This window comes from Myxine glutinosa, chromosome 5 (assembly GCF_964187855.1).
Source record: "Myxine glutinosa chromosome 5, kmMyxGlut1.1, whole genome shotgun sequence".
NCBI lineage: Eukaryota > Metazoa > Chordata > Myxini > Myxiniformes > Myxinidae > Myxine > Myxine glutinosa.
In genome coordinates this window covers 58,382,308-58,396,470 of record NC_136265.1, presented here as the reverse complement: position 1 = coordinate 58,396,470, position 14,163 = coordinate 58,382,308, and the positions used below count along the sequence as shown (strand labels likewise).

Genomic DNA, 14,163 nt, shown 5'->3' with positions numbered 1-14,163 from the left:
CCAAATATTCCTACAGGTCGCACAAGATCTGCCAGCAACCCTCTGATGGTTAAACTGCCGAAATCTAGGCTCTCTATTCACCTGCACTCTTTCATTCCTCTTTTCTCCCACCTCTGGAACAAACTCCCACACTCCCTTCAATCCCACTCCTCCCTCCAGGTCTTCAAAACAGCTGTTCACCACCATCTCTTATCTTCCCCCATCCAAAACTTTAATCTTTTCTACCCCCGCTAATTCACCCCAGATCCACTTTGTTTAAAATTCCAACTTCTTTCCTGGATGTCCTGGCAGTGTCCATATGTTTTATACCTCAAAATGCCTTCCCCTCCCCCCCAAAGCCCTCTCCCTCCCACAGATCTCTCGATGTCCCTGCTCTCAAATGTTGTGTTTGTGTCCTTCCCCCTCTCCCCATCTTGTCTACCGCTCCCCATGTTATATGTTTTTTGTGTCGGTTTGTCTTTCTGTGTGATTAATGTTAGCTCTTTCACGAGCCTCGATCTTGTATAGAAAAAAAAAACAAAAAAAAAACAAACAAACAATCTCTCCCTTCAATTCACATTTCATTCCATCAATTTTATTTTCCAATCGCGCCATAAATTGCATTAAGGCCTGGTTGACTATGGGGGCCGTCCCTACAGCGGGGGAAGTTCCATCACTATGCTCAACCCCCCCCACCCCCATCTACAGTCACGTGAAAGAGTAAGTACACCCCATGTAAAGTTTTGACTTTTTCAACATATTTCAACATACAGCTATTTGATCTTCATTTCAACAATATTGATAGATAAAGGTGATATAATATAACAAATATCATGAAACATTTACATTTTGTAGTCCATTGTATAATTTAAATAAACATAAATGCAAATTTCGCATGTCGAAAAAGTAAGTACACCCTTGGCTCTAATAGGTGGTATTGCCCCCTTTGGCAGAAACAACCTCAAGTAGGCGTTTCTTATAACTGTCTACCAGTCTCTGACATCGACTGGGAGAAATTTTTGCCCCCTCCTCCATGCAGAATTCTTTCAGCTGTGCGATGTTTGAGGGGTTTCTTGCGTGCACAGCTCGTTTCAAATCCCCCCACAACATCTCGATGGGATTTAGACCCGGGCTTTGACTTGGCCATTCCAGAACCCTCCATTTCTTTCTTTTCAGCCATTCCTTGGTGGATTTACTGGTATGTTTCGGGTCATCGTCATGTTGCAAGGTCCACCTTCGGTTGACCTTCAACTTTCCGACAAATGGCCTCACATTATCCTCAAGCACCCTCTGGTACAATGAAGAATACATCGTGGATTATTTGATGGTGAGCTTCCCAGGCCCTGATGCAGCAAAGCTACCCCAATCCATAATATTTCCACCACCATATTTTACAGTTGGTATCAGGTTCTTGTGGTCAAATGCTGTCTTTAGTTTTCGCCAAACACGTCTTCTGGTACTGTGGCCAAATAGCTCTTCCTTTGACTCATCTGTCCAGAGCACATTATTCCAGAAGTACTGGTCTTTGCCTAGGTGTTCATTGGCAAACTTTAGTCTTGCCCTGATGTTCTGCAAAGGTTTCCTCCTGGCACACCTCCCATGCAGATAAAATTTGTGCAGCCTCTTTCTAATTGTAGACTCGTGCACTTTGACCTCAACAGTGGCAAGAGCTACCTGTAGGTCCCGTGATGACATTCTGGGGTTCTTAGAGACTTCTTTCAGCATCTTGCGGTCTGCTCTCGGGCTGAATTTGCTGGGGCGGCCTGGCCTGAACAAGTTGGCAGTTGTTTGGAATCTTCTCCACTTGTCGATGATCTTCTGGACAGTCGAATGATTGATTTCAAATTGTTTGGAGATCTTTTTAAATCCCTTCCCAGACTCAGAGGCATCTGTAACTGTTACGGATTCGTCACTTCCGTTGTTGTGGTTCTCATCCACTGTAAACATTTTGGTTCCATGTGCTATTATTGTTATCGGTTAAGTGAAATCGAGATTACTGTTTTCAGAAGGAAAAAAATTTAATGTTTTATAAGAAATCGGAAACCGGACGAAGAAGAAGAAGAAGAAGAAGAAGAAAAAAAGGAGGTGGAGTGAGTGAGTCGGACAAGAAGCCGAGCTGCTTTGAGGTCTTGGGCAAACGCTGGCGAACGGGGTCACGAGTGAACTTTGGGTTTCCTGGGAAAGGGATTCCTGCGACAGAGTTGTTATCGCTGTGACAGATAAACATGCGTGACAGGTTTTGCGGTTGATTCCGAAGAGAATCGTTGGAGTGCCGTTACGTCTCAAGTACGGGCCGGTTGGCCATCTTGCCTCGCGCCCGATTTCGCATCGCTCCAGGTTTTTCACCTCGCTTCAACCATTTTTACCGCATCCAGACATTAACCTGGTGTGTGTGTGCAATGTGGATTTTGAGAGGGAATCTGCAGTTCGCCGATTGGGAGCCGTTGAACGTCCATACCCGAAGTTGTGATTTCCCAGTCGCCTCTTGAGGGTACCTTCACCCATCTTTGGCAGTGTGACTGTCAACCCAACGGGATTCTGGTCTCGATACGACATCGTTCTGACGATCACTGGAGCGTGGATCGATTTTGGCTTGATGCCGGGATAGAGACATTGGGAATGTTATTTTCGCTCACTTGGAGCACAGTGAGTTACATTGTACGAAACTGATCGTACCATCATAGGAATGATATATTGGTTGTGCAATTGATTAATATTGGAATTGTCCTGTTATTCTTGTGTGACCTTAATACAATACTTGTTTGTTGGTAACAATTGGTGTGGTTTCACCATTGATCTTTCACATACAGAATAACACATCTTTCTGCCGTGACTCCTCTCGGGGCTCGGAGGTACACCGTGACTGAGGTACGGGGAGGAGCACGTAACAGAAATCTTCTTTCTGAAGGCCTCAGAGAGCTCTTTTGATCTAGGCATGGTGACGCCGTACACTTCAACAACAAAGAGCAAACCAAACGAAATGTCTGAGGTTTAAATAAGACAGGTTCTTCCAAGATCCTCTCCAACGATGTTCTAATCATTTGCACCTGACCTGGTGCACCTGATTCAAATTTTAGGTATTTGAAGTGATAAATGTCGGGGTGTACTTACTTTTTCCACGTGTGAAATTTGCATTTATGTTTATTTAAATGATACAATGGACTACAAAATGTAAATGTTTCATGATATTTGTTGTATTGTATCACCTTTATCTATCAATATTGTTGAAATGAAGATCAAATAGCTGCATGTTGAAATATGTTAAAAAGTCAAAACTTTACATGGGGTGTACTTACTTTTTCACGTGACTGTACATCTGACTCACCCCAAATGCTTCCAGCATCTTCCATCCTTTCTTCCATATTGCCCACCTCCTCCATCCGTTAAGAAGAGGTCGCTTTCCTGCGCGGCTTTTATCAGGAATAAAATTTAAATTTTAACTGACGCCCTGTTCGCGTCCCGCACACCGATCGAAGATGCAAATTTATCGCCTCCGACTTCGAAAATTTTGTTTCCAAATTCTCCCCACTCTTGACACCAAATTTATAACAGGGTTCTATCCCACTCCTGACTACCAGTTGTCATGCGAATACCCTCCGGTTAATACCAGGGCTTGCGAATGACCAAATGGCTTTAATTGAGGCGACGACCAAACACGGATTCGGCTATAAACCGTGGGAGGAAGAAGTGAAGAGGAAGAGGCGGAAGCGCTTACCTATAGCGATCCAACCGCAGCTCAGATCCTTCAGGGGAATTAACTCAACGAACACAAGATGTTGAATGGAAAGGGAAAATAATGCAAGGGTTTATTTACAAGGAATCTCGGGACAGGGAAATACGCGCCTGTAATAAAATGTCCTAAATCGGGATCCCGCACACCGACTTCCAAATATGAGACAGGGGAATGAATTGCAAAAATAACTGTCCGTCGTGTACGTGTGAAATGTGGTGCGTCTTAACTGTCTGCTGTCTTGTCCACAGTCCAACGCGGCTCCAAGCTCTGGCGCGAGGAAACCCTCCATCCGCTTCGCCCACGCGCTCCGCCAAGCCCGAGCCAATGCCCCACTCCAGGCTCCTCGTTGACTGCCCACGAGGTCCGTTCGCTCCCAGCACCAAAAGCACCAAGAAGGACCGAGCACCGCTCCAAGCACCAACGTAGGGCTAGCGATCTCCACACGAGGTGGATCTCCTACACGAGACACAAAGAGACAGGAATGGCAAGAGCGCGGGAGGAAGGAAGGACATGAATCAGCCCAGGGCAGCAGAGAAGAGAGCACAATCCCGGCGAGCCGGCAGTTTTACTGCTCGCCCTGTGACGTCAGGCCTTTCTTTCTCCAACCAGAGCCTCGTCTCTCGACCTCTCGAATGTTCGCACTTGCTGGCTTTCTCCCATTTGTCGAGTGCCTCCCGCTCCAACCAATCACCAGCTCCCTGGGCGTGGCTAGCCTGCCACGAGGATGGTTGCTAGGCCAGCTGGTGGTGTGGCTGGTTGCGGCCCCATTGGCGGTGGCCCGGCCTGGCTTCCTGCCCGTTTTCCAAATCTTTGTGGTGAGGGAGGGGAATTATTGTCCCCCGTCGCACTGCGGAGCGAAAGGGGGACTATGTTTTTCCCCTCCGTCCGTGTTTCTGTCTGTCCATGCGCGTGTGCGGGCGTGCATGCATGCGTACATGCGTGCCTAAGCAAAGGACCGAATTCTAATTTGTTGTGTGGGTGCAACCCACGTCAAAATCCAAGATGGCCAACGCCATGTATGTCTGAACATTGTGAGCGGAATATCTTGAAAAATAAGCGACGTACCAACTTCTAATTTGGTGCATGGGTGTACCTTGGCATAAGGAAGAACGCTATTGAAAATTGGATCGCCACGTCAAAATCCAAGATGGCCACCACCATATATATGTCTGAACCTTGTAACGCGAAATATCTTGAAAAATAAACGAACTACTAACTTTTAATCTGTTGTGTGGGTGTGTCTACGCATAAGGAAGAAGGCTATTGAAAATTGGGTCACCACGTCAAAATCCAAGATGGCCACCGCCATGTATGTCTGAACCTTGTGAGCGGAATATTTTGAAAAATAAGCGAAGTACCAACTTCTAATGTGGCGTGTGAGTGTATCTGGGCCTAAGGAAGAACGCTGTTGAAAATTGGGTCGCCACGTCAAAATCCAAGATGGCCACCACCATATATGTGTCTGAACATTGTGAACGAAATATCTTGAAAAATAAACGAACTACTAACTTCTAATCTGGTGTGTGGGTGGTTCTACGCATAAGGAAGAAAACTTTTGAATATTGGGTCGCCATGTCAAAATCCAAGATGGCCACCTTGCGTCTTCCACTTTGTCAACTCACATCACTTCACCGACGGGGGACCGAGGCGTAACGCTTGTTTAATGAGTGCACTAAGGACCTATCTAAGTGTTTAAATGAGTGCATTGCCATAAGGGACACAGGTTTGATGACAGAGGGGACGACGAACAAAGGAATCTTATCCATAATCCCTGTACTATTTGGCACGCCCTGCTCCCTCGTAGCGGGGACATCAATACAGCTCATCCCGACAAACCGGACTACACATAGAACTTATTACAGGGTATATTCCCAATCGCGACAGTCGAAGCATGTTACCTATACAGATCTACCTGGCCCTAGATGTACCTTTAACCTCCGACATAACAATATTAAAGGGGTAAAAAGTGTGTATATATATTTCTATACATTTATTTTTGTATATATCTTTATTATATTCTCCGGAGGTGATTCTGTCTGTTGAACGTCTGTCCGGGGTGTGGCTTCCTTATTTGAGAGAGTAGCTCCACCCATTCTGGAAGAGGCTTCAAAAACAACTATCCACCATTTTATTTACTCGCATAGCTTTGAGGCCTGTTTTGTTCGGCCCATGGTGTCTTGCTCTCTCTCACAGTTTTATTTCAACTCTAATTCGATATCTCATTTCATTTTTCACACTCGCTAACATGGTTTTGGACTCGGTTGAAAAAGACGGGAATTAAATCCGATGAAAGTTTCCGTTTATAGAACGAAATGCATTTTCAAAGGCCTATAACATAAAGGCCATTGACACTCTCTCACGCCTCTATCTCCACCATAACTCGCCATCTGATTTCATTTATATCGATGGTTTTAGACTCGGTGTCAGCAATAATTGAGAACATTCACACACACATGGGAAATTGCCGAGATATATCAAAAAAAAATCACGGCACGGACTGTCATACACCGCCTAAAATAACCGACGGGAAAATGACTGAGATATTTTCAAAATTTGTGGCGGACTTTTCCATTTGATGACAGTCGTCACGATGAAATATTTAATTTATACGTCGTCACAATAATGTGGGGAAAGGGGCGAAGCTTCGTTCACGTATCATCACAGACAGCAAATTGCTGCGATGTATTAAATAATCGTGGCTTTTCACGGCATGATATATCTTACACCGCCCAAGTACACAGACAGGAAATTGCCGAGATTTATGAAGAATTCGCGTTGGACGTTTCCATCCTCACGATTAAATGTTTAACTTGTGTTAAACTGTGTGGACTCTGTGTCCTTTCCTCCTGACAAGGTGGAAAAGTTTCTGTCAACCCTTGACTCGGATTCTGCAACTGGACCTGACGGCATCAGCCCACGTGTCCTAAAATCCTGTTCTTCCGCTCTTTCACTCCCTCTCTCTGTTCTCTTCACCCTCTCTTTTGTTCAAGGTCATCTTCCATCTGCTTGGAAATCTGCCAACATCACCGCTTTGCACAAAAAAGGTACAAAAACAGATCCCAGCAACTACAGACCAATCAGCCTTCTCCCAATTATCAGCAAAGTCATGGAATCCATCATTGCTTCAGATATGAAATCTTTCCTCTTCTCCAATGGCTTGATCTCTGATCATCAATTTGGTTTCAGACCTGGACACTCTACTCTGGACATGCTGCTTCTGCTTTCTCAACAATGGATGGAGGTCCTCAATGCCAAACAGGAAATTAGAGCCGTCTCCCTTGACATATCACTAGCCTTCGATACGGTCTGGCACCCCGCTCTGCTCACCAAACTCTCCTCTTTTGGTATCCATGGAAATCTCCACGCATGGCTGGCGGACTTCCTCTCTAGTCGTAGTCAACATGTGGCCCTGAATGGGTTTCTCTCATCTCCTCTTCCTGTTCAGGCTGGAGTTCCACAAGGCAGTGTTCTGGGCCCTGTGCTTTTTCTTGTCTTCATCAATGAGCTCTCTGACTCTCTTGAAAATCCGCTGTATCTCTTTGCTGATGACTCTACTCTCTGTCGCTCCATTCTTCATCCCTCAGATCAGCAGTCTGCAGCCTCCTCACTCTCTACAGACCTGGACAAAATCACAGACTGGGCAAACAAGTGGAACATGTCTTTCAATCCTGACAAATCTCACACTCTTACGATGTCTCTCCGAAAAGACCGACTGGACAACCCTCCCATCCACTTTCTGAATAATCCTCTCCAAGAAGTTCTGTCACTCAAGCTTTTGTGTCTCACTATCTGCCATGATCTTTCCTGGGAAAACCACATTTCAAATCTGGCCTCGAAAGCCAGTCGCCGACTGGGCATCCTCCGTCGTGCGAAGTCCTTCCTTAGCACACCTGCGCTCCTCACCACATACAAGGCTTTCATCCGCAGCTCAATTGAATACTGCTCTCCCCTCTGGGCTGGTGCTCCTGCCTCACACCTAGCTCGTCTTCACGCTGTTGAAACCAAAGCATTCAGAATCATTGGAATCTCCCGCGATGAAGCTAACTCCAAGGGCCTCTCACTCACTCACCGCAGGCAGGTTGGTGGTCTTTCCGTCTTCTACCGACTCCTCTCTGGCCTTGCCCCCCCCCCAGCTCTCTCTGGGCTCTGTCCCGCAAATATTCCTACAGGTCGCACAAGATCTGCCTGCAACCCTCTTATGGTCAAACTGCCAAAATCAAGACTTTCTGCTCACCTTCACTCCTTCATTCCTCTTTTCTCCCACCTCTGGAACAAACTCCCTCACTCTCTTCAATCCCACTCCACCCTCCAGGTCTTTAAAACAGCTGTTTACCACCATCTCTTATCTTCCCCCATCCAAAACCTTGATCTTTTCTTCCCCCACTAATTTCACCCCAATTCCACTTTTTTGAAATACCAACTTCTGTCCTGGAAGTCCTTGGTGTCCTTGTGTTTTATACTTCTCCCTCCTCCCTCCCCCCCTTCCCACACCTCCGCCCCCAAGCCCTCTCCCTTCCACACATCTCCCTGCTCTCAAATGTTGTGTTTGTGTGCTTCCCCTTCTCTCCCCATCTTGTTTTTCCGCTCCCTCTTTTTATATATTTTGTTTGTCTGGTTGATTTGTTTGTGAAGTAAATGTTAGCTCTTTCACGAGCCTCCATTCAGTATACAAAAAAAAACAAAAAAAAAAAACGTATTCGTGGTCAACAATGTTGAGAGAGGGCGAAGCTTCGTTCGCGTATCGCCACAGACAGCAAATTGCCGAGATAGTGTGTGTGTGTGTGTTTGTGTGTGTGTGTGTGTGTGTGTGTGTGTGTGTGTGTGTGTGTGTGTGTGTGTGTGTGTTTGTATATATGTGTGTATATGTGTGGATGTGTATATGTGTGTGGATGTATGTGTGACCCACTCCCGTGTGTGTGTTTGTGTGTGTGTGACTCACTCCCCTATGTGTGTGTGTGTGTGTGTGTGTGTGTGTGTGTGTGTGTGTGTGTGTGTGTGTGTGTGTGTGTGTGTGTGTGTGACCCACTCCCCTGTGGGTGATCCACTCCCCTGTGGGTGATCCACTCCCCTGTGGGTGATCCACTCCCCTGTGGGTGATCCACTCCCTGGTGCAGTGTGCATGATGGGGGCGGGGAGGGAGAGGATTTGAGCTCTTGAAGTCGCATTTTACGTGAGATGTAATCACACATTTCAAACTGTATTTCCCATTTGCACGCACATGCATTCACATGTTATCAGAAGTAAATACATTGTGTAGATTACATCATTTGTGGATCTGATAAATTGCCAGTAACCGTTTTGTAAAACTGAATGTGCAGCATCAAACTCAAGATGTCCAAATATCACACACATCCATGCCCGTGGGATTCCCATGGGTGACCCCTCTAGTCTTATTATAACAGAGCAAACGTATATGGTTATGTATGGACCAAAAGGTCCGCTTCTTCAAAATAAATTATTAACACCCTCTTAACCCTTTTAATGACGTTTAGACTACTGAGACCCCTCAGACCTTTGACGACCCTTTAATTCCCCCAAGACCCTGAATACCACCAAGACCCCTGAATACCCAAAATACCCTTAACGACCCATAATGCCCTCAAAGACCCCGAAGACCCAAAACACCCCAAAGACCAAAAATACCCTTGAAGGCCCTGGCGCTCAAAAAGACCCTGAAGACCCAAAAGGCCCCAAATACACAAAAGACCCCGAAGACCCAAAATACCCCGAGGACGCAAAGCACACTGAAGACCCAAAACACCCGAAGACCCAAAACATCCCGAAGACCCAAAACACCATAAAGACCCTTGAAGACCCTGAAGACCCCGAAGACTCAAAACACCCCAAAGCGCCAAAAGACGCCAAAGACCCAAAACACCATGAAGACCCAAAAGACACCGAAATGGTCAAAGATGCCCATCCCTCTGAAACGACACGTGGTGAGGAGCGCGCCGAGTCACGCTAGTATTTAAAAATATTTCATGAAGCAAAAACTATGACACTCAGGTGGAATTTGTTTCGAACACCATTAACGAGACCTATTGGCCAATGTATATTCCAAGTTCGAGTTAGCTTTAATGTGGAGCCCTTGAGATATGAGTGCCAACATATTTTGGGTGGACGGACAGCCAGATGAACAGACACCAACGTGATTTCGACGGTTTTCAAAATAAGACTCAAGAATGCGGAAACAAGCCGTTGATGAAATTTGGAACCTATTACCTGGATGTTTAAAACAATTTCTCGTGTTTAAAGTTCCCAAGAGCACAATGAGCTCCATCATTAGGAAATGGAAGAATATAATATTTGAGAACCCCAACCTCGCCCTCTCCCAGGGAGCGGACCTGTTTCTCCGGGTTTGATCGGATTAAAAAAGTCTGATGTGTATGTTTGCAAGTTTGTAACAGATGCTCCATAAGCCTTAGAAACTTGAAAAATCTAAAGTTCAGTTTTAATGTGATGTTTTTCTTTTCAGAATTGATTGTGAAAGTGAAGGTGGAATCTGAGTTTGAGGATGACTCACTATCTCAAGAGAAAGGTCTGAACCACAACAACATTCTGCTTGTCCCAGTTACAGACAGTCATGTGTGTGTGTCTACATTGCACAGGAGGTTGTGAGAGATGCTGTTGCACTTGTCTTTTGAGGCCACATGGTGACTTTAGGCCATGTTAAAATGACCCAGCTCATTGAAAACGGATTCCTCTCTGCATATTGAAGCATCACTATATTTGTTTGAGATGTTCAGGGTAAACGTGTGTTTCAGAGGAGGAATTAATCTGTAAAACTATTCGGGTCAAATACATCATCATTCACATTGCATGTTCCTCTTGAACAAAACAAAATAAGGAGAGAGGCTAGATGCTAGAGCTTCATCAATGCTGCGCATTCGTAAATCCCGACAATTCCCACCTCAAGCAAAGTTAGAATATAGCAAAAAGCAAGGTGTTGACACCTGGAAAAGTATTGCCTATATACTCACAGCACCTCTCTGAATGGATAAACCAGACAACTCGCGTATTTATTTCGTAAATTAACATTTTAAAGAGTCTCACCATCCCGAATGACATGCCCACGAGAGATGGCAAACAGGAGCATGTACACTGGGCATTCGCCAACAGGCCTCGCCATGCCTTGATTCTTCTTCATATTGCCAATGAACACTTTTCAGAGAACTGCAGAGTATTGTTTCTCCGAGAGGGCTGGTACCCCTTTGTCCTTCGTCGCTTTTCTAGATATTGTAGGTGGAAAAGTTATGAAAGTCATTCTGTGTTGGTGGACGCGTAGAACAATGGATGGATTCAACAGAATGTTCATCAAAGTATGTTATGCATCATAGGAAGCAAGGAGAAACTGATGCCACAACCATTAACACATGGTGGGAGCAAGCCTCTGATTGCTATACACTGTCCAGAATGATGGAGCAACCTCTGATAAGATCGTTTGTGTGAATGAATGAATGAATGAATGAACGAATGAATTATTTTGTTTGTGTGTGATCAGTAAATGTCTGACTCATTTGGGGAGATGCGCAATTCCTCTATTTTTGAATCTTTCCTGTTCAATCTAATTGAGCATATTCGGGGCCAATCTTCAATCTAATTTGAGTGAAATATATGTCAATTTTGTAAAGTTGGTGCGAATTAATGATTTTTGTGACTTGTCTTTGCAGGGAAACAAACGAAACTGGTTTCTTGTTCAAACTGTTCCCAGTGGTTTGACACGGAAGTTTTCAATCGGCCCACGACTCGGAGTGTTTGTCAAGAAACTGACGAACCTGGCAGCGTGTCTTTCACACGCAGATGTAAGCGTTGTACAGAGCCCCTCAAGAATATCCGAGGAAGTGAGAGACAACACAAGTGTTCCTTGTGTGACAAATCATTTATAACATTGTCATCTTTAAAACGACATCAAGCAATCCACACGGGCAAGAAGCCGTACAAGTGTTCGTTTTGCAGCAAGGCATTTTCTGATTCATCACATTTGCGTCAACATCAAAAACGTCACACAGGAGAGAAGCCGGACAAGTGTTCGTTTTGCAGCAAGGCATTTGCTAGTTCATCATATCTCCGTCAACATCAAAAGATTCACACAGGAGAAAAGCCCTATAAGTGTTCAATGTGCAGCAAGGCTTTTGTTTATTCTTCAAGCTTACGTCAACATCAAAATCATCACACACGAGAAAAGCCCTACAAGTGTTCAATGTGCAGCAAGGCTTTTGTTTATTCTTCAAGCTTGCATAAACATCAAAAACGTCACACAGGAGAAAAGCCCTATGAGTGTTCACTGTGCAGCAAGGCTTTTGTTTATTCTTCAAGCTTGCGTCAACATCAAAAACATCACACAGGAGAAAAGCCCTATAAGTGTTCACTGTGCAGCAAGGCTTTTGTTTATTCATCAAGCTTGCATAAACATCAAAAACGTCACACAGGAGAAAAGCCCTATAAGTGTTCACTCTGCAGTAAGGCTTTTGTTTATTCTTCAAGCTTGCGTCAACATCAAAAACATCACACAGGAGAAAAGCCCTATGAGTGTTCACTGTGCAGCAAGGCTTTTGTTTATTCATCAAGCTTGCGTAAACATCAAAAACGTCACACAGGAGAGAAGCCGCACAAGTGTAAGTTTTGCAGCAAGGCATTTGCTGATTCGTCATATTTGCATAAACATCAAAAGATACATACAGGGGAAAAGCCCTATCAGTGTTTGGTATGCAGCAAGGCCTTTGTTTATTCATCAGGCTTGGGTCAACATCAAAAACATCACACAGGAGAAAAGCCCTATCAGTGTTCACTGTGCAGCAAGGCTTTTGTTTATTCATCAAGCTTGAGTAAACATCAAAAACGTCACACAGGAGAGAAGCCCCATCAGTGTTCTTTATGCATCAAGGCATTTACTATTCCATCAGGCTTGCGTCGACATCAAAAGATTCACACAGGAGAAAAGCCGCATCAGTGTTCTTTGTGCATCAAGGCTTTTGCTACTTCATCATACTTGCGTCTCCATCAAACGATTCACACAGGAGAAAAGCCCTATCGGTGTTCTTTATGTAGCAAGGCTTTTACTACTTCATCATACTTGCGGCGACATCAAACGATTCACACAGGAGAGAAGCCCTATCAGTGTTCTTTATGCATCAAGGCTTTTACTTCTTCAACATACTTGCGTCTACATCAAACGATTCACACAGGAGGGAAGCCCTATCAGTGTTCTTCATGCAGCAAGGCTTTTGCAACTCCATCATGTTTGCGTCGACATCAAACGATTCACACAGGAGAAAAGCCCCATCAGTGTTCTTTATGCAGCAAGGGATTTACTGCTCCATCACGTTTGCATCAACATCAGATGATTCACACAGGAGAAAAGCCCCATCAGTGTTCTTTATGCATCAAGGCTTTTGCTACTTCATCACACTTGCGTCTACATCAAACGATTCACACAGGAGAAAAGCCCTATCAGTGTTCTTTATGCATCAAGGCTTTTACTACTTCATCACACTTGCGTCGCCATCAAACGATTCACACAGGAGAAAAGCCCTATCAGTGTTCTTTATGCATCAAGGCTTTTGCAACTCCATCATGTTTGCGTCGACATCAAACGATTCACACAGAAGAAAAGGCCTATCAGTGTTCTTTATGCAGCAAGGCTTTTACTACTTCATCATACCTGCGTCTACATCAAACGATTCACACAGCAGAAAAGCCCTATCAGTGTTCTTTATGCAGCAAGGCTTTCATAACTCCATCACGTTTGCGTCGACATCAAACGATTCACACAGGAGAAAAGCCCTATCGGTGTTTTTTATGCAGCAATGCTTTTACTACATCATCATACTTGCGTCTACATCAAACGATTCACACAGGTGAAAAGCCCTGTCAGTGTTCTTTATGCAGCAAGGCTTTTGCAACTCCATCATACTTGCATCAACATCAGAAAAATTCACACAGGGTGACCAAGAGTAAGAACAGTAAATGATAACGAGGAGAGGTAGATTAGGACAAACAGCAGAGGAAGAAGAGGAAGGTGACAAAATATTTAAAATGAGCCGCAACAACTGGAATATGATCAAAATAGAGGAGATGAGGTGAAAGACCATGACTCCCTGGAATATAAATGCAACAAACGGAGAAAAACACGAGTAAGTGTTTTTTTTTCTTCACTTTTTTTGTTTTTGTTTTGTATACGGGATCGAGGCTCGTGAAAGAGCAAACATTAATCACACAAAATAATCAAAGAGACACATAAAACATATAATAAGGGGAGCGGTAGACAAGATGGGGAGAGAGGGGTAAGCACACAAACAACATTTGAGAGCAGGGACATTGGGAGATCTGTGGGAGGGTGAGGACTTGGGGGGGTGGAGGCGTGTGAAAGGGGGGAGGGGGAGAAGAATAAACACTTGGAAACTGCAAGGACTTCCAGGAAAGAAGTTGGTATTTCAAAAAAGTTGATCTGG

At 44.6% G+C, this 14,163-nt stretch overlaps 1 protein-coding gene across 1 annotated transcript in view; it reads left to right on the top strand.

Moving 5' to 3' along the window:
* Positions 1-13,963, top strand: part of LOC137428592 (uncharacterized) — a 57,263-nt gene extending 43,300 nt beyond the window's left edge. The window contains exons 3-4 of the mRNA XM_068118496.2: positions 10,188-10,250; positions 11,383-13,963. Of these exons, the coding sequence (XP_067974597.2) occupies positions 10,188-10,250; positions 11,383-13,682 (2,363 nt within the window). The 3' untranslated portion in view covers positions 13,683-13,963. The remainder of the gene's footprint in view (positions 1-10,187; positions 10,251-11,382) is intronic.
* Positions 13,964-14,163: the final 200 nt, after the last annotated feature.